Source organism: Anopheles nili, chromosome 2, assembly GCF_943737925.1.
Source record: "Anopheles nili chromosome 2, idAnoNiliSN_F5_01, whole genome shotgun sequence".
In the NCBI taxonomy this organism is placed as follows: Eukaryota; Metazoa; Arthropoda; class Insecta; order Diptera; family Culicidae; genus Anopheles; species Anopheles nili.
In genome coordinates, this window is record NC_071291.1 from 33,103,606 (window position 1) to 33,131,467 (window position 27,862).

Genomic DNA, 27,862 nt, shown 5'->3' on the forward strand with positions numbered 1-27,862 from the left:
CACGCATCCGCCGATCCATTTTGTACCGAGATTAGGATGGTTGTAGTCTGTCGGGTGGCTTGTCTTGTGTGCGCGCTTTTCCACAGGTTGGTGGGTTTTTTTTTGTGTCCTCGTAAAGAAGTGTCCCCGGTGATCTGTTCTCTGCTGGGTTGGCGTTTCGGTCGGTTTCGGTGGATATAACGAACTATTTCCTGGCTTGCGTGGCGTGGAGAAATAGTTGATATTCCGCCCGGTTTGGGAGTCCTTTTAAATGGTAGGTCCTTCTGTCGGATGGGTCTCGCGATGGTGTCCTCAAACAACCTGCACGGTTGCAAAAGCACTGAATGTGACTTTTTTCGGGAACTCGGTACTATTGGAGCCACGCGTCTTGATGACCGGTTTCAGTGGCGGGCGCGGTTTAGCGGTCAGCAAACCGGCCGAGGTCGCCAGGTCGCGCAGCTTCTGCGATATGCCGGTGCCGGTGGATTTGTTCGATGGTGCAATCACCTGCGGCAGCGTCGTGGGGGTGATGTATCTGCGGGAGTTCAAGAGGGAGAGAGAGAAAGAGAGAGAGAGAGAGAAAAAACAGAGAGCTATTAACACGAAATTGAAAAGGACACGTAAGCCATCTCAGGAGACTATTTGTCACAGCGGTAAATGAGGCTGCCGAATGTATGCTCAAATAGTCCACCGACAGAAAGGTCGACGATGTTGAACATCTGCTTGGAGGCTGTATGTCTTGCGCATCGGTGAGTTGAGATTGTAGTTAAGGCCTTAAGGCACAAAGAAACCGTCAGCTCGTCCCGTCAGGTTTGTCCATTTTTACTCCACCTTAGAACGCCGATCTGTGTGACCTTTTCGGAATCTTGATCATCACCTGGTGCGCATCGGGTCACGATCGTGGCTGCGATTAGCTCGAAGCGCAAAAGGAAGCAACCCATTTTCGAGTGCTGACCCCCGACGGAGTGAGCTTTTTTTTCTCCTCCCGAATGCGGCCTAATGCGATTTCCCACCGTGGCCGTAATCCATCGGATGCTAATCGAACCGTCACGCCAGATCGGTCCCCATGAAGACGCCTCGATGTCGATGATCGTCTAAATATTTGATCACCACCAGGTACGCGGGGCTTTGGCGTGTGCGTGTAAATGGTCCTGCCTGCGTGACGACGACGATCACGGGTTGATTTTAGCTTCAGCTCGACATCCACGTGAGCGGTTTCATGCCGCGCACCATTTGGTGGCTATTTTTCCAAGACCCATTTCAGCTCCAACTGAACCCTGCTGGCTCGATCGAGACGATCGCCATCCGAGCGTAATACGGAATGGAAACGACCTAGCCGGGGTATTGTTGGCTAAATTAAGAGATTACCCATCACACGACAGATTCCGATCGCGATAGCGGAGCCCACGGTGTGTTTCTTGTCGAATCCGGCTGCGAAGGCTTTCGAAATCACCGTCATCCATGCGATCGAAGCGGCGAATGGTTCCCCCGTGGGGAGGAGGCCTTGGGCGAATGTCAATAAAGCTATTTGTGTTGCGGAAAAGGTTGATTGGTTGTATTGAATTGACAAATTGCGCTCACCGCAGCGAAGGATGCGTTCGATCTAGAGGTTTTGCGGTTGCACAAATGCCGTGTGTCTTGAAGCCGTCGAGCCAGGGAGATATACAAGCAAAAACCGGCAGCAAACGAGCAAACAAAAAAGACGTCACCCTTGGGTTGCGATATTTTTGCGAATTTTTGCAAACCGTGATGTTTTTTTTTCTCTCTCTCCCTGCTCGTGGAAATACGATTCCCGCTGCGGCGATCGAGGCCGAGAAGGAACGGTGGTAAAAGTTGAAACCCAACGCGAAGGATGTCATTGGAGTGAACTTGTATGAGCACTCGTTTCGGGCGCAGTTTCGGAAGATCGTTAACAGCAACCGTATCAACGCTAGCCTACTTTCGGTGGACACCGCTTGTACACCGCGAATGAGTTATCGTCGGTCACCAATTGGCCCACGGTAGGGTTTGCACTTTGGCACAAAATGGACAAAACAAAGCGACTGTGGCTACTGTGATTGCCCTCGGGCTGCCCATTCGAAGGGTCTGCGAGTCGCGAAATCGTTGCCAGGGTGATTTGTTTGCTTCGTCGGCAGTGACTTGCACTGCGCGCGGGATGATTGATTGATGCAAGTTTATCTGCTCGCGTGTGAACGTTGGAAGGCCAACCGCGAGATCGTTGACGTACCGAACCTGTTGCACATAAATTACGCCAGCGAGGGGGCTAAAAATGCGAGCTCTCAACTCTTCTGCGACACTCTTAATTAGTTCTAATACAGCCCAACGATCATGCGAACACGCACCCGGCGTCGATCACCCGGCTGGCCCGTCGGTAATTGTTAATTTCCGTTCCAGTGAGCGAAAGTGAATGACATCAGACGCCAATAACCTTTTGCCCACACAGGGCAGGTTCGTCCTACAGCCTCGGGGTGTTGGGCTAGCTCGATTGGTGAACGCCTCGTATGCCCTTCCAAAAATAAGCTCCCGATCGAGACCGGCAGTTCGAGTGAGACATTGTCGGTGTTTCCTTCGCGAGCCTGCGATCGAACGGTATGGTACTTTGCGAATGTTGGCCTGATAGATGCCATCGAGGCCGCACGTGAAGTGATGGTCAACTATTTGTTTTTTTATTATTATTGCAGCTCTTCTCAGGAGAAAAAAAAAACGTTCAAACCAAATAGCACCTGTCGATTTATCGTTTGTTCGTAAGGTCGACGAATGAACGATTCCACACTAACGTGGAAGGCAAGTTGAAGAAAAAAAAACAGCCCATCGTCCCAACCGTTCAACGAGGTGTCGCGTAACCGTCTAATCGCGTGTGGAAAACTACTTGCACTCGCCGACTACCTGTTCCGTGCCGTGGTACACCGTGGCGACTATTGCATGGTCAAATTCACGCCAAGTATGCAAATTGGCCCCCACAGGCAACTCGGCTGGACCCAGGGTCTGCGTCTGCGAGCCGAGCTGACTAATACATCGACGAGGGGGGCTTTTTTTTACAACATCGGTGGCGATTTACAACCCCTACTCATGGGTCTTGCAAGCTCTGCCTGTTCTGGTGAGCCCTATGCCGGACAGGAGCTACCGATCGAACGATTTAGCAAGTGGCAGCTACTGCAGGGCACGTGATTGACGGGGTTTTGCATAATCAGTGCAGGTGCGGTGTACGATGAGGGCATGCGAAGTGCCAGACGAGTGTCAGACGGATGCCGCAGCTTATCCGGATCCCTTCGCCATCCCTGGTGGTCCTGAAGAAGCGACTCGACTGTTTGACTGCAGCTAATGAAGCTCGTCGTGAAGCTCGGTCGAGGCTTTGGGAAAAGCTTCACGCACCGCACGGAGGCCACCGCGAAAGCTTATTATCCGTACCGAAAATGAAACCGATTCGTGAAAATGCAACCACCGGAACGAGCCGGCAGGATTGACCTAGTGCCCGCGCTGTTTCGTCCCAATTCCACACACGAACGGCGGGCTACCGTTTCACACTTTCTCGGCTCGGCGGTCAAATCGGCTTAATTCGGTAGGCCGGGATGTCGCCGAATTAGGTGGAGCTTTTCGCCTTCGCACGCACTCAGGTGGAACGCTACGCAGGTGAGGTGAAAAACTGCGTGACATTTACGCCTGGTAGGTGCGTAGGGCTCGGAAAGTCCACGAGATGGATGGATGGCTGGGTCGAAGATGTCGGGCTCGCATCGAATGCAAATTAAGAGCATTGAACTTGCTGGGACCGTGGCGAAACTGGTCTTCGGTCGCGTTGGATGGCGTTTGCGTTGCGAAAAGCGTGACCACCGTGGGGAGGCTTGAAAAGTGAAAAGTGGGCGCGAAGAGGAACGCGCGCGTAATTGAATTTGAATGCCATTAGCCGCGTCGGTGAGATCTGGCGCGATTAGCGACATATTAAATCACATTTAAGGCATTCGTTCGCGGAAGGTGCGAGCCGTGGAGTGATGAAACCAATCGCCGGACAGGTCGCGTTTTCTCTCCATGTTGGTTGGGAACGGTGCAATGGAGAAGCCCGTACGTGTGACACGTTAGTGCACGATGTTAGTCGGAACAAATCGGTGAAAAAAAGGGTTGCAGACCTTGGCCGCTTACTTTCTTTGTGACACAAGTTGTGTACCATGGTGCCGTGGTGCATAGGTGGGTATTACGGGAATATAGAGGAACTCTTGCGAGCTTCTTTTTGTAACATTAATTCCTTCCAAGCTTCAAGCTTAAAGCTTAATAAGCTTAATATCTTATTAAGTAACTTTTAATTTCATCTATCTTAAGTTCAGTCAGAAAATGTAAATAAATGAGCAATGTTTTTTTAAATAAATAATTGAGCTCAAAATTGATCGGAAATGATTAATGTTGCTATTCTGCATATTTCTGATACTTTTCTTCACTTAAATTGGGGAGATTGATTTTTTTATGACCTATCTCCACAACAATTTTGTGATTATTTTTAAAGCTAAAGTTTGCTCAATCACTCTAACAACAAACTGCTCAACAGCTCACCATCACAGGTATGTTGTGCTGGTGCAAGGGTGTTAAACGGATCTTAAAAATCATGCATGTGTTTAAGATTTACAGCGACACATCATCCACACCCGAACCAAAGTCACGCTGGGGAAAGATTTTCACGGCTGGCAGGCTGCAGTTATCTAAGTGCGCATGCTCGTTTTACTTACACGGCAAACGTCGGCACTCGCACCACATTGCATAATGCGGTGAATGGGCCGCGTCGAGAAATGTTCCTCCCAGGCCAGCGGAAACTGCCACTTCAAGCACGCGCCAAGACGTTAATTAGCCCATCGATCCGTGCAGAATGACGCGGTCAGCCCAGCAAAAGAGAAAGAGCGAGAGAGAGCGAGAGAGAGAGGCAACCCGGCGAACAAATGGCCACGCAAACGGCCAGTTCCTGCTTCGAACCTGCGGCTATCAATTTTCCCCGGCATCCAAACCCACACTTAGACGCACTGCCCGTTTATCGCGTGATCAATACAACGATCAATCGGATCGATTGGCTTACGCTCGGGAGCGAAAGGAATCGCGCTTGGGAAAAGCCGCCTGCCCAGCGGGTTTCGCAAGGTAAGCTTTTCCGATCCAACCGCCAAAGCTCGACCGACCACCGTGTGATTATTAGCTCCCGAAGCGTCTTCCTGCTAATGCACCGCACGTTAAAGGCTGCATCTGCTGGGAGGCTCAATTTATGGTCCGAGCCCCGTGCTAATGAAGCCCGTTGAGTTCGCGAACATCGGTCAACGGCTCGTTTGACTGCTCGTGAGGTAACGCCACTGGAGCTGTCCTCTCGCGGACGTTCCATTAAGGGCTCGAAGATGCCGCAGAAAGTAAAAGTCGCGTTGCGTAGCCTTCACGAAGGGGGCCGACTATCGCCGGGTACTTCACATCTTCGAGGTGTCACGCCGCGAGCAAGCTGGCTACTGCTGGCCGAAATCGTCGGCTTGGCGTTGGGATTCGTGGCTCGAGTGATGCTCAAACAATGCGTCAACTTCGGGCATGCTGGCGGGGTGATGAGTAATGCTGGAAACAAAACGATGATGAACGATGACCGTTTGGCCAGTAGGTGCTAAAATGATGTTTGCATTGCCGACCTACCCGGTGGTAGTGTGGGCCGTTTACCTTGTTCGCAGCCGTTGGAATTATATCATCACCCGGTGTCATCCGGTGAGCTGCGGCCACTTTTAGCCACGGTTCAGCCGTTCAGACCAGGTGAAGAGACCCGTTCAAACTGACCCGTTTCCCAAACGGCTCGCATAATTTTGGTTATCCACGTCCAGAAAGCTCATTGTCTAACCATTGCCCTCACCGAGGAAAGCTTGCTTTGAGAGAGCGAAATTGACACTGATAGGTCGATTGTTGCAGGATGTTGCGCTTAAAGCCAGGCGAACGGATGGTTTTCCCCGATCGGTTTATGGACTTCTCGTTAGCATCTAACTGTAGAATGGCAAATTGGCTCATTAGGCGACCATTCGCATCAATTTACCATAGGCATAACTGTATTGACAGGTCCGAATCCGGCCTGTACAATGTTCTCTCGCCCCCCGAATTGAGGACCATAAATCCGGGCCTCTGGAATGCGCGCCGGTTCGAGAACGGTGTCGATGTCGCGGTGGCAATTCTCGGCCATTCCAAATGCAAATTGGCGGTCAATAAAATATGGAAACATCTCGCACAGGGTGTAGCTGGTGCCACGCACCACATTAAAACACACGATGGTGGTCGGAATTTGTCGCACAAGCGAGACCTCTTGTTTGGGATGTGTGTTCAAACACCTCTATTTATTAGCCCCATCCAAACAAGCCCCCCCTCTAAACGGGTTTATCCTTCCTCGTGGTGATTCGCAACTCTCCAGCACCCGGTACCCAGGTGTCGTACGTGGTTGTTCCGATTTCTCTCCAACCTGGGAACGCTGGGAACGGTCGGTAATTCGAGCCTCGGCACGGTGCCAGTGAGAGTGAGGGAATTGAAAATTCTCGCCATAATCAATTCTGCATGTTTACAAGCGAGTGCTTCGCGGTGCTGGCGGAATTTTCCGGCCCCGAACGCTGCAGGTGTTGCTAGAAGTGCCCGGCGTCGTCGTCGGGTATGGTGCTTCCCGCAGAGCCGCCGGTGTGGTTCCGGAACCAGACGGAACGAATCGAAAAAGGAACAACCGCTAATTTGCTTACGGTAAGTGCAGCTCGCGTTACCCTACTTTTCGGGGCGGACTCGATCGGGGACAGACAGATCGACCGAGGCGAGAGTGTGTGGTGCATCTGTCGCAGCGTTGTTCGCCTCGAGATCGAAACCGTGGCGGATGAGGCGTGTCCGAACGGTTTGGTGGCATACTTTTCCCGTTCTTGAGCTCGCACCCGGCGATGGGAGCACCGTGAGCGATCGACTTTCATTGTTGTCGAGCTGCGAAAATGCGGCCAATTTACTGGAGGCCCCCTACACCATTCGCTATCGTTAAACAGCGGATGCGATTGCGATAGGAGTGGACTTTGTGGGCTCGATATTCGTCTATAGGCTGGAGGAAAGCTTGATGTCTCGCAAACTGCGTTGATCGTTTGATTACTGCCGGTTTACAACCAGTGGTTGGTGATTTCAAAAAAGCTTCGATTTCCTTGCGCGTATCAACGCCTTCCAAAACACGTGTTTTTACGCACCCAGCGATCGCGCTTCGTGGGTTCTATTTAGGCCAACGTGTAACGCACGCATTCTACGCATTTTTTGTAAACCCCGGTGTAGAAAATGCGTTATAATGCAGCGCGCTTACTCGCCGCAATAATTGTTTCACCGCCAAGGGCTCCACGCTTCCGTTCGCAGTGGAAACTCCACTCCGGCCACTAATTGACGGTCGGTGCGATATGATCTCTCAATTTACGATAAAGTTGTACGAAAATTGCTTCATAATTAGATTTAATGCCTATCAAATATTGTTTCTCAAATTGCGTTGCGCTAGATTTCCCCGCTCGTGGTGCGCTTTTCTTTCCACTCCTACGAAAAAGCGGGTCGTTTTACTACCCACGTGGTCGATTGCAGCAAAAGTAGTTCGTCGACCTACCGCACAGCACTGAACGAACCGCACGAGATCGAGAAGAGCCTCTGGCGCTCGATCGAAACCCTCCGATAGCGTGTGGTGATCGCGATCCTCGACGCTAGGGACGCTACGAAACAATCGACACGTGGTTGATAAATCATATCGCTCCCGCCCCGTTCGTACATGCTTCACTTTCGATCGATCGATCGAGTCGATGTACGGTGGCGCTAGTCGAGGTGCCGATCGACATGGCAACTACCTTTTGCTGGTGTGTGCAATCGATCGACACCGTTGCCGGTTTATCGCTCGCGGCATGCGCAAGAATGTGAGCAATCTCGTGCGTCTTGTGCTGCGTCTTCGAAAGCCCACCCCCCCCACCAGTAGTGGGGTGCCTTTCACGGGACGAATGGGGTTGAATTGTGGGCTTCGTTGGAGAGGGGCGTCGAAAAAAAAAAATGGGTGAAATTACAACGAACCGATCGGTGTGGGATTGGGGTGGATTAACAATGCTTCTTTCATAAACCGCAATCGCTGCCCAGCCAGACATGAATGTAAAAGTTTATGTATGAACACATACACACACACACATACACACTCACAAATAGCGGTAGCGTTCGTCTGATGGAAGGAAATCCTTTCTCCATTGATGGAGAAAGAAAAATGCCCCGACGGATAAAACGCACGTTACAATATCGTACTCGAGATCGCGCTTTGTCCAATCGGGAGTCGCTTTCATGGGCTCACTTTCAGGTCCATTACCACCGCCGTCGATTGTGGGTAGGAGACAGTTTAACCCCCCCCGAAATCGCTCCTGAAGGATTACGCGGCCGTGCGTTTTGGCCACACAATGCCGAAATGACAAGTTGCTTGGTTGTGAGCGCCCGCAACAAAGGAGAAAAGAAAAACCCGCAAACACTAAAAACGTCTTATTCTGCGAGCGGAACAATACGCGCTGCGAGTGGGAAATCGGTGCACCTTACCAATAAACACCCTCGGCTAAATGCACCCCAGCGTTTATGCACGCCCATCAGAGCAAAGAAAGAAGCTTCACCCTGCGAGTGGTGAAGAAGAAACTCGACACGAAAAAAAAGAAAAGAAAAACCAACGCGTACGCGCAGAATGGGCTTTCACTTTCACGTGTCCGTGCTTGTTCGGTGCTACCTTGTGGTGGAGCCTGACACCTCGTTTGCCACCCTTCGGTGCAACTGCAGCCCCCATTGTTGCAAGCCCTAGCCGGTGTTGATGCACGTCACTACGGTGCCATCGGATCGCGCGGAGAGAGATCGGATTGCGATTTACTTTCGGTGTCACGGTTCGGTGCCACCAGACGATGCGGCACGGTTGCAGTATGCACTCGGGTGCATTCACGATCGCCGTTGGCTGTTAGAGGGTGGTTTTTCTCCATCATCATGCAGCCCGTTGGAGATGAGAAGCAGCACAAACGGATCACTAGAAAACCCCAGCAAACGATAAATCAATCGCGGGCGGGTTATCATTGCCAGACCATCATCGACTGATCGACATCGATCTGCAGCTAGGGTGGGTTGGATTGGTGTAAGTTAATTGAAGATTCGCGTCAAACCAGCCGCGAGTAGGACCAGACGTGTACGTAACCGTGGATCGCGACTCGATCGTCGGGTATCTAATTATAGTGTCCACCTGGCGGTGGCACGTTTACGCAGCTTACGCGGACATGATCGTGCTCGCGGTCTCGCGGACGTCTAGGAAACTCCGGAGGTGTGCCAACACTCACGCACCATCGGCGTAATGCGTGTGCGTGCGTGTGTGCGAACTGGCGTCTTCCGCAAAACCAGTGCACAGACTCCGGGTAATCTCTCACTTTGCGCCCGACGAAGGCGATTATGAAAGTGACAGTTTTTTTTTCGTTCCTTTTTCGAGCGCTCGACCTCGCGGCAGGGTGTTTGAATTATGCTCCTCCCAGGTGCGTCTAATTCCGCGTCCGGCAATTTCCAGCGTGAGCCGGCGCCAATTGCGTAAGTGTGCCAGCCAGTAGTGCCCGTTTTGCGTCACACGCGTTTCAATCATCTTTATCGACACCTGGGAACCAAGGGTGCTCCGGGTGCCATGTCCTCTTTGGCTTCGAGCATGGTCATGAGCTGAACTGACCGGGGCCCGGATTTCCTTCTGCTGGAGGCGTGCCTTCCTTCGGGGTTGGCTTTTATTTCCCGGAATAAAGACAAAATTTACTGAGCCTGGACGGAACCAAGCTGAACTGTAGGCGCTTTTGTGGCCGAGGTAATAATAAAAGTGGAAGTGACCGAAAGAAAAAACCAACCAACCATCCATCCGTTCACTTTCTCACGGGCTCGGGCAACATGTCGTCTCGCTGGAAGCCAAACTGGGCTGTAATTTATCGACGGCAAATGGAAGCATTAGGCTTGGCCGCAGGATTGTCAAATAGCGCTTGCGAAATCATTTTTCACCCACAAATTAGGTACACTTGTTGCGTTGCACGAGCTTGGGTGGGTGTAAAAGGGATCGATCGATGGACGGCGATCGAGTGATCTTCGCTGGATCGTAGCTGATAACAGATGCTATCTGAATCCGGGTCGAGTAATCTGTCGGTGTGGCAGACGCCAGGGTGTCCATTTTCGACACCTTCACAGCATTCAATGAGGGTGAAAAAAAAATATCAGCCTTCAACACCGGCCCTAACGATCGCCAGCCAGAAGATATCGCAAGAATGTTAAACGCCGCGTTCCTTCGGTCGATTTAGCACAGGCGAATGCTCGTGCGGTCACTCGAACCCAATGAGGCGTATCAGCTCCCACAAATCATGCGCTTTCCACAACCCATTTGCCGGCGGCATTTGAAACCCCACAACGATCGCAGCAGCCTCGCGCTGGGTTTGCAAAGTGGGCCACGAGAGCCCTCCATTCTGTCTATCGGTCGAAGATCACGCGCGGGAGCTGGAAAAACTGCGCTAATCCACACCAAACCAGGCCCGGGGGCAACATATTCGGCCGGTTCTGCGAGCCGGTCACGCCGGTGAAGAGGCGCAACCGTTACGAAATGGTCAGCTGAGTTGCACCTGACACAGTTTCCGATCGGGAAGGATTCTCGCCGTGGCGGAACTCGTTTTCCACACGCCCGGAATTGGGTTACGTAATGTTGGGCTTAGCTTACGGGCAGGCCGGCCTAGAACCGGACGAACACCGTGGTCAGTGGTTGCGAAGTCGGTTGCATGCCGGGTGTCCTCTCGGGAGCGATCGAGATAAGCTTCCCGTGAGGTGGAATCGAACGAAAATTGGCATAAATATTATACAGCAAAAGGAACGCGAGCGAGCGCGCGCGCGAGGGAGAAAGCGTAACAGATTTTCCTGGCTTCATGGCTCCCACAGCCAGTGGGAGTGTTTCGGTCGGCTCTTGGGGGCGATATTTCAAGCCTAACCCAAGAAGCCAGATGCGAATGTCTGCCATTCTACGCCACCGCCAGCGAGACAAACGCCGATGCCTTTTGGCGGATTGACAGAGACCGTTACCGAATTGTAGCGCGCTGCGAAAGCCAGAAGCAAACCGCGACGTCCGGCTGACATAACGATTGGCTCGGAATAAATCATGCCAAGATGCACCGATGGTGGAGATGGAGATAGCAACGCCCGCCATCACCGTGTACCGGTGTACGCTTGCCTTCTAACACCTGCGATCGCGAGGCTCGTGAGGCTTCTGATGCTCCGTAATGTAGATCAACGGTACCCCCTACCAGTTTATTTTTTTTGTTTCACTCCCGTAAACTCCCCCATACGATTGGGAAGAGAAAATGCTCCTTTGGGTGCCGGTGTAGCGGCGAGGTGGAAAAGACTTTTAATGATGGCTATAAATCGTCCCTATCGACAGCTCAACGGCCGATTTAACCGTTCGTTCGCGTATGGCTGTGGCGTAGGGCAAACGGTCGTCTGCGTGATGTGTACGCGACCACGCGGAACGGCCCTTGATGGTGGCTTGCAAAGGTGAATCGAGGGTGGATCCAAACGTTGCTGACCTCGCCACTAGAGGGCGCTCAGTTCTGGAGCAACGCGGCTTTTGAAACCGCAAAACGGCACGCACCCCGGAGGGATGTCAATGACCGCGTGAGGCATTTGGTGGCAGATTTTTGACCACGGCTTGACTTTCGTGCGACGGCTGAAGAGAACCCCTCGCTAGGGGTTGAATTTTGGCCCCGCGAGCACTTCCCGGACCCCCCGTTGGGTGCCCCGCGTGCCTGAAAAGCGAGAGTAGCGAAGAGCCGACGTAAAAGTCAAAGGCTCGACGGAACGTTTATTGCGTGTTTGGTTCGTTTGTGCATATTTATTCGATGTAAATTAGAAGCAGCCGCAGGAGATGAAATTCTCCGCGCGCGCCACACGCGGGACCGGGACCGGGAAAGATCATCATGTCGTGGGGTCGAGACATTTGGGCGAGTCGATTCGAGGCAGTGAAAGTTTTTCGCCAGATTTTCAGTCGGAAGGAGAGTCGCATTAACACGTGCTAGCGGCTCGCGTACGAGTGTGGCGTGTGTTCATGCGTGGATTGAGAGAAAACGGCACGGTGTGATTAAAGTAGAATCATAATTAGTGTGCCGGCGGAAGTGCGCTTGCAGCGGGAAAGCAGCGGATTTTAGGACGATCGCAAATGTTGCGCAATTTGAAAAAAAAATCGTTGGTGGTTTTTGACGCACCCACCCTTTTGATGACTTTGACCTTCCTCGAGGATGGCACACGCGATGGTGGAAGCTGTTGAAGTGACCCTTTGACTTTCGCTTACCGGATGTCCAACAACGTCGACCGTTGATGGGTGTGTGTGTGTGGCCTTTTGAACCTAAGGTCGGTCACAAAATGGCCCGCGATACATAAAATATGGTGATCGCAACGTGTGGCGCTTCAGCCGGAACTCATTTGTTCCGATTTACGACTTACAACAGCTGGGTGGCTGAGTTTTAATTACCCGCAGATTGGGTGATGAATCATTTTAATGACGAAATTGAAGTAGACATTATATTCCCCTAGAACATGTGCTTTAATTTTAGCCTCAGCGAAGTGAGCGGGAAAATGAATGCCTGTCGTTAGTGAGTTACGCTAGCATTATATACCCCAATGCAACCCGAAAGGATGTGAACTAATCCAACGTTCGCTCGCTAAATTGAAAGCTTCATAAATAAGTTATAGCCCATTCGTGAATCTGCATATTTTACCGCAATTTAAAACTCACTATTTTGGAAAGCCATACGAACGGAATCTTAGTCTTAGCGCCGATTTGAGATGAATTTCATATTAGATGCATGCCGTTTCTCCTCAAAAGCGCGAACGTGAAATGATCATTGCAAAATTGCGTCTATTTATCATTAGCCTAATCACGCCGGAACCATCGCAGCTCGTTTGCACAATGCCATGGGGTGGATGAACTTGTTAAAATCGGGAAAAATTAAAACCATCCGCCCGGAGTCACTCCATGTCAAAAAATAGGTACTAAGCGTGCTAAGCGCATGATCACACCAGACGCATGTGTGGGTGGACGAGTGTGTGTGAAAAAAAGAGCAAAAATGGACCGGGCTGCATCGGGAGGTGAAACTGTATCAAAATCGTGGGAAACCACCCGGGATGCATTAATGCGCTTCCATACAATCCATCATTAGGGGCGTCGGAGTGGGTTTTCCTTTTCTAGCTATTATCATTTCCGACGCCCCCAGGGAGTGGGTGGGCTTGCCAGACGCACTGCACTGCAGTAGCAGCTTTTCTAACAGGTCGGAATTTATAGCTCGACTCGCATAAATCGTCGGTGAATGGCGAACAAACTGCGCCAGTCGCTTGGCCCGGTGTCGCGATCTCGTCAATGCCCCCGAGCGGGCACGGGTCGTATGCGTTTTCATCGGCCTCATTGTCATCGTCAGTGACGACGACGACGGCGACGACGACGACGATGACTCCGGTGGGTCGTGGCACAATTATGAGAATTTTATGGAGCTCGCCCTCCCGCGCGGCTGCACAATTGTCAGAATTGTTACCATTGCGTGGAGACGGTTCACTTTCCAGCGCCGCTGACGAGCTGACGATTGCCGGTGCGACTAATTTTGTGCCATAACTTTCGAGTGCCGGCCCGGCGATGGAAAGAAAGTGCGCGCCCGTCTGAGGTTTGATGTAAAATGTATCACTTTTATGTTTCATTTGGTGCGGCGAAGCGGCGTGCTGTGGGAAACGCACGAACTTTCACTGGCTGACGGTTCACTGGCACTGGTTCGAGAATCGCGATCACGTGGCGCTTTGGTGTGGGGCTGCGAGAATGGTTTGAATTGAAAATTATACGCCCATTCCCTGGAGGGTGCGTATCACCCGGAGAGGTTTTTTGCGCCATTTGCCAAGGTGATCACAATCAATTAGCATTGGCCAAAACGGTGTCGGTGGTCGTCAAAAAACGTGATGGCTGGCTTCAATGCGTACACGATGTTTAACGCATCATGCGACGATCAACCGTTTCGGGGAGTTTGAATTTTTATCGCTCATAAAACGAGTAGCGTGTAAAATTCCAAATACCGCAAGATCGCGCTGATCGATCGGGTGGTATATTATTAATTACCGAACAGGTAGATCCTGTGTATGGGGGGGATTTTTATTAAACACGTTTTTGGTCGGATCACTTTAAAAGGGCAGTCGGTGATCTTGGGCCAATCAGTGAGCTTTTTGACAGGCAATGATCCATCAATCACCGTGGGGAGTTGAACTTCACCCGGTGCACCTACAGCACCCGAGAGCCGCCTGGAGGTCATGTTTGTCGAGGTGTTTGACATTGAAATTACACCATCGGTGACTTACCTGTTCGTGCAGGTCATGCAAGCGCTCGAAACCGAAAAAAGAAAAGAAACCCGAAAGCGAGCAAAAAGAAACCGCAACATCGGTTAATTAAATGGTAACGAGCCTGCAGTTGCGAATCATTTCGCGTCGGTCAAACGGTTGTGCCGCTGAGAAGCCCAAAAAACCCGGCCGCTTATCGATTTCGTGGCCGACCTTTCCATCTCAAAGGCATCGTTTTTGGGTTGTTTGGCAGCAAGCACAGGGCGATCGTTCAAAATGCAGCAGTAAAGCGGCTCAATCTGATCCCCTACCGAAAGGCTCACGCACTCGTCGTCGGAGCATCGAGTTTAAAGACGAGAGTTCCATCGAAAGGGCTTTCGCAACCGAACCGAAGGTAACGGCTGCATGCACGGCTGGGAACGCACGGGTAACCTGCTGTGGATCGTAAAACGTTTTGCTGCCAGTCGATCGGTGCTTGTAAAGGGACATCTTGACTGGGTGATCTCGTCTGAGTGAAGGACAAACCTTCCAATTGGTTGATGTCACGGCGGGACAATCCGTGTCTGGTGTTGCAACACGCGTCCGCTAGAGCATGGGAAATCAAAATATGTCTAATTACATTTACGAAGCATCGCGGGGATGAGCCCATGTGTGTGATTTTCCATCGGGTGGTGTTTGGCAACCGCTTCGGTGAAGATGCGAGCGTAATTTTCGACCCCACAGAACCGAATTGCTAATGGGGCTAGTTGGGTTGCAGTGAAGCTTTTCAACCACACAGGGTGAGCTTTTTCAACACCAACGTTGTTGGTGCAGGTGTTGCAAGCACTACGAGCCTCCCAGCAATGCGGATGCAAGTACTCGCTCTACGTGCTGTTCGACAGTTGATTTCTCTATTTGACCGGAAAAACTCCAGCGAAGAAGGCAAGGTCCCATCGGTGAATGCGGGCGTTCGGGGGAAAAAAAAACATCGCCAATCCGGATATTGAACTGCCGGCGACTGGCGCCAAGAATGAGGAAGTCAGCAATTTCGGTGTTGGGTGTTGCGAATTGAAAGTGTTTTTGTTTAGTCCGTTCGGTCGGTTTGGTTTGTTGTTTTGTTGCCGATCGAGTGCGAGCGATGAGCCATGGCACTGGCATCCGTGGGATTCGCGTGGAACCGGCTAACCGACCGGAACAGTGCTCGCGATCGCGATCGCAGCTGGCGCCATGTCGGTGGTAGCGCTGACCCTTTCTTAAGGGAAATTCCGAGGGCCGTTTGCGACCCGGCCAGTGGCCACTTGTTGGGTGTTCGCCACGGTGGATTGATTTTCGAGTGGATCGTATTTCAACCCCGGTTCAATGATCCGGCAAATCTGCGCGGCCAGAGCTTTTAGCAGCCCGGAATGCGGACAAAGGAACCGAGGGAGGGACACACACACACACGCACACGCACACGCACAAGCATCCTAGCAGTGATGGAGGATGGAAATGGAGCACGAGATATTTTGAACCCCCAACGACGGTTCTCGGATGCCCTTGAGAGAGGGCGAGGTCGTGCGTCTTAGCGAAAATGCCTTGGAAATCGGATTAATTTCACAGTGGATTATTCTATTCCCTATCTTTCGTGTGCTCTCTCTCTCTCTCTCCCTCCATCGCTCTCCTTTGGTGGATCATCTGCCCAGAAATCCCGACGCAAGCACGCGGGTGTTCCCCAAATCCATTCTCCATGAATGAGATTCTAATGAGTGTGATACAGCGACGCAATTTGTTTCCCGCGAGGTGTTTGCTTGCGTTCGATGCTCAGAACGTTAATTAAATCCCCACGTTTCGGGCGGTTTGTTAGACCAACAAAAAAAAATCAATTAGTGCAATTCACGTGAGATAGGCCGTGTGTTTTGTAATAAAAAAAAACACCCCAAGCATGAATCGGCTGGAAGAGATTCAAGGGCTTAAGTGGCCATTAAGTGAGAGTAAGGAAAACATTTTCATTTACGCAAGTGTTTGCTCTCATGTGCCGGCATCCATTCGAGCGATCTTCCTCGTGCACTCGGTTGGCGATCGAAGATCATTATGGTCGCTTCCACGAGGCCCCTCATTAGCCCCCGGGGTGGATCGTTTTGGCAACATTTAAGGCCCCTGATCCGGGACCAAACGAAACGAGAGCACAAATGCGAGCCCGCCGAGTTGCTGGACGATTTTCGTTGATTTACGCACACTCGATCGGCTCCCGCGAGAACGCCAATGCTGTGTTGGGAGATGTGATTAAGCAAACATCGAACAGTTGGAAACCACTTTCCTGGAAGCCGCGTGCTGGTGTGGTCGAGAAAAATATGGTCATTCGAGCGACGAAACCGGGACTTTTTGGCAGGTTACCCTCGATCACCGATCGGATGGGGATGGTGAGTGCGGATGAAAAATCATCGAGACGCGATAGAACGGAAGACACCGGCTAGAACAAATGTTTACGAATGCCTGAACCGAGTGTGGGCTGGGGAGTTTGTATTGATTTTAGACGAGCTTTCGAGGCCCAAGGGTCGAGACGAGCGAGACCTGTCAGATAATTATCTCGAAACCCACCGCCACCAGACCTGGGCTGGGCGCCTACATTGTATGACCGGTTAGGGGTCGTTAGCGAATCGAAACGGTACTCGGTAGTTTCCCGAGCCACTCTGCCGCCCGGTCTGGCTGGTGGATGATAAAATTATTGAATTATTTTAATGAACGGTGATTTATTTAGCTGAATGTCGGTGTGTGTGTGTGTGTGTGTGTGTGTGTGTGTGTGTGTCGGATTTCTGCCTTCATCCTTTTCTCTGGCTGGGTTCTTCTTCTTCACGAAGGGTCATTAATAGCGATCGGTTTGGTATAGAGGAGTTCGCTTTCGGCCAGGCGCGATTTAGCCGCATGCGCAAACAAAACATAATCAGGCTTGCCTTCCGTTATCGGAGCGAATAAATCAGCGCACGGAAACACACCAACCTGGGTGATCTCGAGCGGGAGATAGCTTTCGATTGGAGTGTCATTAGCGCGGCATTTCCGTGGCGGTTTTTCTGGGACTGAGACAAACGCGATCGGTGTGCTGTTCTCGTTCCCAGCACGTGGTCACATATCTGCGAGGTGGTTGAACACCGCGATTGACGCGATGGCGCACAAAATCTACAAAAACGAACCACGAACCCGCTGGTTTGGCCACCCGCTGGTTTCACGGCTTTCGTGCAAAAAAAGGGTTCCTAACCCTCACACCGGGATCCCTTTCGCGCACGGCAAATTAGGCCCATCGAGGTGGCCAGTATCCCGGTAGCGTCTCGGCACACGGTCTAACGGTACATGGAATAAATTTATCGCCCATATACTACACTACTCCCCAGCACCCCAGAAGGTGGTGGCTTTGTTGATCGCGCGCGCGATCGCGTCCCCGTTTGCTGGGCGATGTTGGCCGCGCGTCGGCGAGCAGGAAATAAATTGTCGTGATTCCATAACCGCTGGTAATTAAATTTTATCCCCACCCCACCATCTGGTTCCTGGGTGACGAAAATAACGAACGCGCGGGAAAAGCGCTTCGTGGTGTGCGAGCGTTCATTATGGCGTGCCAGGACCGCTCGGTGTAGGTTCCTGGGAACGAATAGAGCACATCGGTGGAGCGCTTTCCATTACAATAAATTCTCGACGGTACCGAAGGGACCCGTAAAAGGGTCCACACCAAGCTTAAAGGGGCGTTGGCTGGCGCTTGCTCCCGGTTCCGGTGGAGTGTCATCATCCGTGGCTTGGCTTTCGATTCGGTTCGATTCGATACGGTTCTCGATTCGACGCTCTGACAAGCAGCAGACCGAGCGTAAGGGACCGGGACTCAAAGCCCAGAGCCCTTCTCACGAACCTGGACGTCCTCTCGAGTGCATTCTGGTTCCGTTAGCAGAACCGAACGGTGTTTCGGAGGCTCACCAGGCGTGACCCAATTGTTGCAGCTCTAGCGGTAAGTGAAATGTAACCCCGCATTTCCATAACGTCCTGCGATCGGTTCGCTCGAACCGATGACTGGGTCAATTGAAAAGAAAAGAAAAACCCTCCACCGTTCCACCCGATAATTGCTCATTTGGACATCTCACTCGAGACCGCTGGGCGCAACATTGTTGTGTTTGGAGCCGCCCCCCAAAGGAATGCCCTTTTTCGTCGAGGCTTTGTCGTGCCCGCGTGCCCATCGAGCCGGCCCTTTGCCAGCTTTCTCACGCCAATGTTCAGTGGCCTTCGCGTAGGCTCATCTGCTTCCGATGCAAGGGTTTTCTAGCTGGTGAGTTCTAGCGGTGTTTTAACGAGCAATGAACACGAGATGGTGGCCACACGATTTGGGAGGAGAAGAAGAAGAAACACCGGCCAGAGTAATTGGTAAGTATGTTGTTTTCGGTCCATATTGGGGCTCGTGATGGCACACGCGAGTCACCGACCGACCGGATGGTCCGTTGTCCGTTGTCCGTTGATTAAATGGGTGATTATCCCTGAGCGCTCAGGTTGAGCTTGGGGACACATGGGGACACGTCCCGGAAGACCGGGGAATCATCTTCCGGATTGCGTAATTGGGCTTTTCTAACTGTTCCCTGTTGGTTGCGCGAACGCTTCGAACTTGTGGTTGGGACTTTTCAGGTGAGTTTGATTGAGTTGCTCGGCCTGGTTCGGTTCCAGATGAGCAATTAAAACACCCAAAAACCAACGCGCGTAGTTCATTCGCGTAATTTCGAACGAATTTTCGCGCAAACCATAGGCGAGCGCCATTCCATTTGCCAATCCGTGCCGATCGGGGTGGCTGACATAATCACGCTGGCATTGAATGAGGCCTCGTGGAAGAGGTTCGAGGCGCGCGCTTTTTTTTTTTGGTTTTGCATCACCGTTACAAATGATGGCTCGGATGGATCGCTTTTGGATGACGCTTTTGGAGGCGCCAGCAGGAAAGGAGAAGCTGATTGTTTCTGGCCAACCAATGGTGGTACACCTGACGTGAAGCGAGGTGTGAATTTTGACTGCAACGTGCACGAGATGGTCACGCCTCGATGACGCGCGAACCGTCACGGTAGGATCAGGCGCTTAAATCGAACACGTGTAAGCTCGTGTTGGCGGGAAGAGGAGTTTTTAAAATGCAAACGCAAATTGGCAATCTGTTGGCGCTCTGGCTGTGAGATGCAGATGAGCTAGCTAATCGAATGTGTTTGCGGTGGATAGCGACGCGTTGAAATTGGGAGATTGGAACCAAATAAAACCCCACAAAAACCGTCGATATCAGTACAGGCTTTTGGCGAAAGCCGCGACATTTCGCGATAGTTTTGTGTGGCTCTTTTTTGTTTTTGGCCATTTTGTTTAACCAACCAGCATGGTAATGGCTTGAAGCCTTTCGCTCGCCTTTCTTGCTCTCGGTTACATCACGAACCGGGTCTGAGAAGAGTGCAAAAATAATCGCCAGCGGTGAACGTTCGTTCAGCGAGCCATGTTTCGGGTGCATCATCCCCCATTCCAAAGGGTAGTGGGTTTTGATGAAGGGTTCGTTTTCCCGCGTATCTGCCCCGTGATGGACGGGTTTTTGGCGCATCGTCGACGGCTCGGGCCGCATTTTCTTCGCGACACCGATGCTTAGCTGCCGAGGCGATGAATTGCACCGGATAAGCGCGGCCTTTCGCGCGAACCGAATGTAACAAATTAAAAGAAAAAGGAACAAAAAATTGGTCCAACACGAAACCCGGCACACCCCTTTGGGGAGCAGGTCAGAGCACGCCGGTAGGTTGCATGTTATGTGGGCCGCTCCGTTGGCCCACACTGGTTGCCTTTTTTCGACCTCCCGCCTGTGAGGGGTTGTTGTATGTTGCGGGATTTATTTCTTTCCAGCTTGCGATGCGCTTGTTTCGCTATTTTTTTTTCTTCCTGTTGCGCCTGCGAACCCGCCGGGCCAAATTCGCAGGCCACAAGGCGAAGATAACTCGAACATCCGAGCCCGGGCCGTCGGCAGATGATCTCGATACTAATTAACATTTCGAGTGAAAAAAGTGAGGCGAGAAAAAAAAACCACACAGCCCCGGAAGCCTCGGTAGGAACGCAACGCAATGCATCTGGCAGCACAAAAAAGGGGAAGTAGTCCGATTGCGCTTGCGAGGAACTTGCGATTGCGAATGTGGCAGCCTGGGGTGGGCTTCGTGCTTCGTGCCACCGATGGTTCGGTTTCGATAAACAATGCGGAAAAGGGCGCACCATTTGTACGGAGATTGGATCAAGATTTTATGCTCAAATCCACCGAGTTGTGGGCCCACGGTGCGATTGTTTGGGGGAGGTTGCTGAGAGCGTTTACATCACCGGTTGCAAGTGCGGATAAGGAACGGTGTTGCGTTGGTTGGGAATGCTTTTTGGGGGTATAAGGCATAAGGTGCTGGTGCTGAATTTGCTGCCACCCGCACAACAATGTCGTACGTTTTTATCTATCAATCAGCGAGCGAAATGGGATTATTAGAAAGTGTTGCAGAAAAAGCTCGCACGTAATGCGTCGTGTCGGAAGGTACAGTGATGCACACGAGAATGGCTGAGGGTTTGTGTAACACACTTTTGTGAGTTTACCATGCTGATAAGCTTAATTTACCGCAAACAAGCAGGCCATGGATGAGCCAAAGCCTTCTAAAAATGGACCTTCCATCGTGCTGTATCCCGCTGCAATAAACCAAACGTACATGGCCTACTTCTCGCTTGTGGCTCATGCTGTGCTCAGCCAAAATGCCGCAATACGATTGGAACTAAGCGCGACCACAGTTCGATCGCCGTCACATCTAGCGCATTTAGAGTGCAAGGGCAGCGAGACCGGCCAATAAATTGTTCCATCGAATTGCAACGGCACCCGTCGCCACTTCCGAACGCCACCACCAACTGTGCGGGTTGCGCCCAGCGATTGGTGAATGGAATGCTAATTAAAATAGCTAAGATCGCGTGTCTAGAATGGGCATGGGAGATGGTTAAAATGCGCCCCGAAGAGCGATGATCAGTTCGCTTTCTAAGCCCTTCCCAGCGGCAGGCAACTGCAGCGTGTGCCGAGTGCTGATGCAATTACCTGCCCTTACCGGAGGGTTACCGGGCACGTTCGGTGCCAAACAAACACTGCATAAAACGTGCAGGCGCTCACGTGGAGGCGCAAGCATCCCCTATCGCAACCCGGAGCGAACCGCAGGCCAATTAATTAGCCGGTACGATATCACTTTATCTGCTCGGCTCGGCGTAATGATGCGTAATTTTCGTATGGGTTTTGCCGGATTTTTTTTTCGTCGTGCAAAACGCAAACGAGCAAAACGGGCTTCTACAATGAGCTGCAAGGGTCTCGGGTTGTGTGAACGAATGGCCCGGGTTTAATTGCGACGATGCAGTGGCGTTTTTTTTTGTATTGTAGCACTTGCAGATATCACTGCAGCAAAGGGCGTCGTCGCTTCGGCCGGGAGCATAACAATTAGCCACGATAGCCATCGCGGGTTGATGGTTAGATTGGTGCACATACAAATGATAACGCCCTAATGGGGCATGCGAAGATGCGTCCGTTGCTCCGGCAGCTACGAATATTAACAGGATCGACGTAATGTGGGAATTGATCCCGCACTGGCGCTGTTGGGTTTGTTAAAATTCGATAATTGAGCCACTCGGGTGGGGCGTGAATGCAGCTAAAATGCATATCTGCGTCGAAGGGATGTGGGCTTTTTTGCAGTCCTCACTCGCTTCCTTGCAGGCTTCAAATTCGAGCGTCCAAATAGCGCAGCCGGACGAACTGCGACCATAATCGAACAACCGTTACCAGAGACCGGGAACCGGTTATGAGGCTGCTTCCGATTGTGAGGCTCTCTCGTCGTGGGGAACCTCTGTGCGGTTCAGTTCCACACTTTCGCTGCACAAACCTGCTTGATCGTCCGAAAATTCCTGCCGACCTGCGTGCCAGCCCGGTCGCCCTCTCCTGGGAGGGAACAAAATCGACACAAACCAAAAAAAATGCACACATTTTAACTTCCCCAAAACCTCGCATCGTCCGGCTGAAAAACCGGAATCATATCCCCCTAGGAACGCGCGCCGTCTTCTTGTTGCGCTTAGTTGATGGTTTTGCGTGAAATAACACGCAACGTGCGAAGTTACGCAATAGCGGGAAGTGGATCTATCATGCGATCGGGCCGACGATTGGGGCGATCGATTTGCGCGAAGTAAGTACAGGATCTCCTGCTAAGCTGGGAAACCCATGATTGGTCGATTGTCCGGAATCGATCGCAGCACTTATCTTCCCCACTGCGCTAGGGGGATTGGCGTTGCGATCTCCAACGATCTCCAAACCAAACCGGCAGTGGACGGAGGCTTGCGAGTGGCGGTGTATGAAAAACTTTTACTTTCAGGTTTACGAAGGGAATGTTTTGTTTTTACACATTTATTATACGCCGTTTTGAGGCGCTTGCTCTGCGAGTATGGAGTAACAGGGAAAAGCAAAATGGCTGATGCTCCAACCTGTTTGCGTGAGGCGTTCGAGACTGCCGAAAGAGGGGACGACGATGGGACGCCGGCGGCAAACTAATCGCTAAACGTTGCAATTATTTTACGAGCCTGCGACTCTTCCCGGTGGTGCATTTTCGCCCCGAACCGAGTAAATTTGTGTGTTGTAAAAACCGGGAATATGAATGCCACATCATGCACGGTTGCAGGTGCATTCCGTATGCACCCGGTTGACGGAACGCCTTGGTGGACGATATGCATCCATCCAGTCTTGGTGCACGGATGCATCCAGCAAAGCGAGCAGGAAAAGATTGCCGAGACAGGCCTCGTATGCATCGTATGCATATGTGCTCGTGACTTACATCGACACCCCGAAACGACGCTGTAATGTCTTATCCAACCGGTTAATAAGTGCGGAATGAGGAAATTCCCGTGCCGGAAGCCAACCGATAGAGGGAAGCAATTGTGTCTGTCCGTGGCCGGTGGCGTCGTATCGCGGAAGGATCAACACAGCAGGATGTGTCGTGGCTTTCGTAAAGCTCGAAACAAAAAACACTCACTTTCACCGCAACGCTCGGGTCGTTGGGTGCATTTTTCCCTCCCAGAACGACGTCACGAGACACTGGTGGGCAATTGAGGACAGCTTCACGGTCTTTGAGTATTTCGCGCATTACCAACGGTACCGAATGCGTTGAAGGGTGCATGATGATCTCACAAAAATTTGTCGGCGGCTCACAGCAGCGGCAGTGCACTAAATCAAATGGAAGTTTTCCTTTTTGTCGATGCCCTGCGCTGAAAACGAAAGCGCGCTGAAAAGCTGCTTCCTGGGGCGGTTAATTTTCACTTTTTTTTTTGTTTTGCTCATTAATTTATACGAAATTTCCTCGGCGTGCGGTTTTCGCGCGCTCGATACCGCCCGATCGGTCGGAAACTGTCCGTAATGGTTTCCCGTGTGGTGTGGCTACCGTCGGCCGTGGTTTTTCACGGTGCGATTCGAATCGTTTTGTGTGTAAATTTCGACCATCTTCGGTCGTCCTCTTCCGTCCGCCAATTATCACTCGCTTTTTGGCGTTCTGTGCCGGTGCGGTGGAAATAAGGAGGCGGGTGGGGTGAGAAAAAAAGAAGGAAAAACACAACAACAACACCAACCATGGGAGACGTGAGTAAACGCCGTGCTAACCCAGAGAGGCTGTAGGGCTGGCGCAGGCAAAATCGAATAATTTCATTCACTTGATCGAGTTTTCGATCGTGTTTTTTCACCACCAAAGCTCCCGTTTCTCATCGCAAGGTTTCTTTTCCCCCAAGCTTTCGTGTTTCTCGTGATGGGTGTGTTGCAATTTTGTGTTGTGATGCCTTTTTTCTTGTTGTTGTTGCTGTTGTTCGCCAGTTTGTGCGTCAGTTTCCTTTTTTTTGTCTTCACTCCCCGGCCCGGGAGAAATCCAGGTTACGGTTGTAAATTAAACAATTGCCTCAAAGTTGGGGAGAAAAATGGCCACGCACATTACGCGCGTGATCTACGCGCAACCGAAACGTTTGATCTCGAGCCGGACCGACCGAATGGACTTTTCACCTGCGAGCGTGCGTTCGCGCAGGATGGAAAACAAGGACCATTAGCATGCGCTGCAGCTGGACTGTGAGTGGCCGTTGCAGAACCAGCTCGGAGTTGAGTTATTGTACAGTTTTCACTCCATCTGTCTCACCGGGTAGGTTGGCCCCCCAAAGGAAGGTTGGCCGCTGGGTGCGCTTCCGCAGCGTGTAGCGATCGATCAGATCGGATGCTTTGGGCCGTGAAAGTAAAAGTTGTTTGCTTTTCGGCCGGCTGGCTCTTGGGCTCGTTCGATTTTCTCATCGTGATGGTTGGGCTGCGTCACGTGCTCGTGTGCGCATTCCTCGGGGGCGAATTGTTTTCCGAACGCGATGGGATGGATGTTTTTTTTTTCTCTCGGCCGGATTCGTTATTGGATGCCCGCGAGGGCCGAGTGATGGCAATTATCGATCGAACCGATCGATGGAGGGTGCCCTTGACGAGGCGATCGCACGCGAAGGCGTTGGTGCAGCCACAGGAACACAGCCATTATAGGGCCGAGCTGGTCGAATGTGCATATCGTTTAGGGCGACTGATGATTCACACAAATCATCCGATCGGAAATCGGAGCCGCCGAAATCGTGGGAATTCGAAGCACGTGAACGAGTGAACCATGCAATCGCACGAAGTAAAGGCAAATATAGAAGCTCGAAATGCTTTGCATTGGCTCAGGGTTTCACGTTCCTTCGAGAAACGTCTTGTCTTGAGCCAAACGTAACGTGTTTTTTTATCAGCGTCTCTTCAAATTTATGGATACTTCTGTTATCATGATGATGCTCAAATGGTGACAAACCTTCGGTGCTACGAAACGATTGCGCTAATGCAGTGTGTGCTAAAAACACCCAAAGATTAGCTCTTACGCTGGTCAGTCAACAACCCGGGTCAGGGCTTAACCTTTCCACACACGAGCAAATAAAAACCTGGGATCATCACATTATTTGCTACCTCCCTGGGCGCTTGGTTATGGGCTGCCTATTGCCATTTGCAGCAAAACGATGGCCCAACAGACGACGGCCGGTGAAAACGAACGAGCCTCCACCAAATGCCACCAGCACACGCACGTAGCCACGCTCGATCGAGCCGAACCGTGTGTTGGCTCGCAGGTTCGTCGCTTGATGTCACCGTGAAGTCTTTCGTTTCGGGGTATTTGCGTATTATTTTGCCGCTGACGCATCCATCGCCGGTGCCGGATTTAAGATGGCGACAGCCCAGTGGAAGTCACGTTTAGGTGATCGGTCACGATCTGTTTGGGGAGGATGGAAGCTTGAGTCGAGCCGGGAGAGCATAATTTACGGCTTTATTGACCGACACGCACCATACACGCGTGTGTCGAGTAATGGGGCGAGCCAACAAAACCATGCATTTGAAGCGAACTCAGGCTACCGATGGGCCAGCCGAGATCACCATTGGTCGTTAGAATGGGAATGGAATGTGTTTCTAGCGATCAATGGGGAGAGATGAGTATCTTTAAATTATCGGGCTCTCCTCGATACACCATAATGAACAGATAATGGCCACTTTTATGGCGGTGATGGTGAGGACTTTTAAGCTGTTTTTTTTTTCACCGTCCACATCCCGAACAGATTCCGCTCTTATCCTCGGTTACCAGCCGAGCTGGAAGCTCGAAAATATTGACAAACTACTCGCAAACAAGTGTCAACGAGTGACGCAGCCACAGATGTTGCTTGCTGAGCGAATTATCAACACTTAGCTGTTTTCTGTCAGTGCCGATGGGCTTCCAGGGACAGGATCCCGGGGCCATGGAATTGGATGCAGCTTGAGGTAACAGAAAAAAGGAAACGTCTGCTATTAAAAGACTACCACCACGGGAACGTAAACACGGGCTTTATTGGGTCACATTTTCGAGTTGCCAACTGTTTGCGCTTTACTGCAACCCGAGCTTCGAGGGAAAAGTGATCAGAAACCCTTGCGTGGCCCTTTGCCAGCGTGCTAATCACTCCATCACGATCGCAACCAGCGAGAGCGAACTGTCCTGCTTCTCTCGTTAGCTAGTCGGCGACCTCGGCTTATCATGAACGCTATCTGCGTCAGCACAGGAAGGCGCTTCTCACGAAATTTGGGTTACGTGCGTACAACCGCGTGCTAAGGCGCGTACCGATACGCGAGCCTGCAGGTAGGACATAAAAGAAACCAAGTCTACCGGACCTAGTTGCAAGACGCAGTGAGCTCGACAAGGCTCTTTGGTATGCATCCCGTGGGCATACGATCACGTGAGCGCACGCTTAGGAATGGCACGTCTCGGTCGAATGTCAAGTGCAGTGGTTGGAAATCAGAAACCCACCCTCAACCGGGGAACCCATCGCTTACCTTCGCGTTTGTCTGGGTATCGACTGGGTCCAGCAAACGGGGACGTGATTAAAGTGTTGATAATTCCTGCCCGCCGGTCCGGTTGATGATCCCGCCGGCAGGACTGCTGAGGGTGGTTGCGCCGAGGACGAACCTGCTGGTGTTGCAGCGCCACCCGACTGCTGCGAGGCGCCAGCAGCAACAGCAGCACTCAACCCGTACTGTGATGGTAGCGAGTAGAGATTGTTGCGGCTTCCGGACACACCCGCACTCGAGCCAACCGGCGTCGGAATATAGCTCAGATGGTGCCCGTGGTGCGTCTGCAGATGGTGGTGATGCAAGGGATAATGGTGGTGTTGCGGGTGGATCTGTTGCTGTTGCTGTTGTTGGTGGTAGTGCCCGGAAATGGGTGCCGGCGAGTGACAGTACTTGTAGATGTTGTTCGTCGACAGGGACGCCAAACGGAACTGGTTCAAAGTGGGCACGGTTGGTGGCCCGGGCAGTGGTGGCTGGTGGTGGCGTGGATCAACCGTCACCCGGACAAACCGACCGGACATGACGTCATGGGTGGGTGTTGAACCTGGTGCGGCTAGATCGAGGTGTAGATTCGCCGAACTGCCCGGATCGAGCGCGAGGCTGTATAAGCTGTTGGGCCCATGGTTGATGCCACTGGCTCTGTTCACGCTGTCTACCGATGCTGATCGCTTCTGGTAGTAGTACGACCCGATAGGAGGTGGTGGAGCACGTGTTTTTATCCGCCGGTAGCGGATCTGCTGCCCAGCCACCGAAGCAGTCGCCTTAGGCAGCCCTGTTGGAGGCCGTCCTAGTGTGGTTTTTTCCAGCTTCGTTCGGAGCTCTTTCTCGATTTCACCCTCGAGACAGATGATGCTCTCTGGCCCGCTATCTTTCGTGGGTGCTGCTGGTGGTGCGGGAGTGTCCTGGGCACTAGGAGACGGCCGGCGAGCGATCTGCGTGTGTTGGACACCATCGCGATCGGTACGCTGCAACACATCGAACGCTGGAGTCGGTTGGGTCGGTGCTAACTCCGAATCGGTCGAGATGCGATCCGGATCGCTCTCGAAACCCTCGTCGAGTGATCGAGTTGGGCTAAGGATCGGTTTCGAGCGGATCTCGGTTTTGGCGTCCATTTTTGTTGTGTTTTTCTTCTTTTTTTTCGTCCCAAGCTCT

The 27,862-nt window shown here is 51.8% G+C and overlaps 1 protein-coding gene across 1 annotated transcript; it reads right to left on the reverse strand.

Annotated features, from left to right (window-relative positions):
* Nucleotides 1-200: 200 nt before the first annotated feature.
* On the reverse strand, nt 201-27,856 carry LOC128720424 (TSC22 domain family protein 1). The gene is made up of 2 exons (XM_053814092.1): nt 26,696-27,856; nt 201-514 (listed from the first exon to the last, which is right to left on the reverse strand). Exons 1-2 carry the CDS (start codon nt 27,820-27,822, stop codon nt 292-294), a joined length of 1,350 nt encoding a protein of 449 aa, XP_053670067.1. The 5' UTR covers nt 27,823-27,856; the 3' UTR covers nt 201-291.
* Between the last annotated feature and the right edge of the window lie 6 nt (nt 27,857-27,862).

Excerpts from the sequence above, each read along its gene's own strand:
- LOC128720424 (XM_053814092.1), bottom strand. The coding sequence starts at position 27,822 with ATGGACGCCAAAACCGAGATCCGCTCGAAACCGATCCTTAGCCCAACT. Across the intron at positions 515-26,695 it reads ATACCCAGACAAACGCGAAG|ATACATCACCCCCACGACGC; the intron begins GTAAGCGATGGG and ends GAACTCCCGCAG.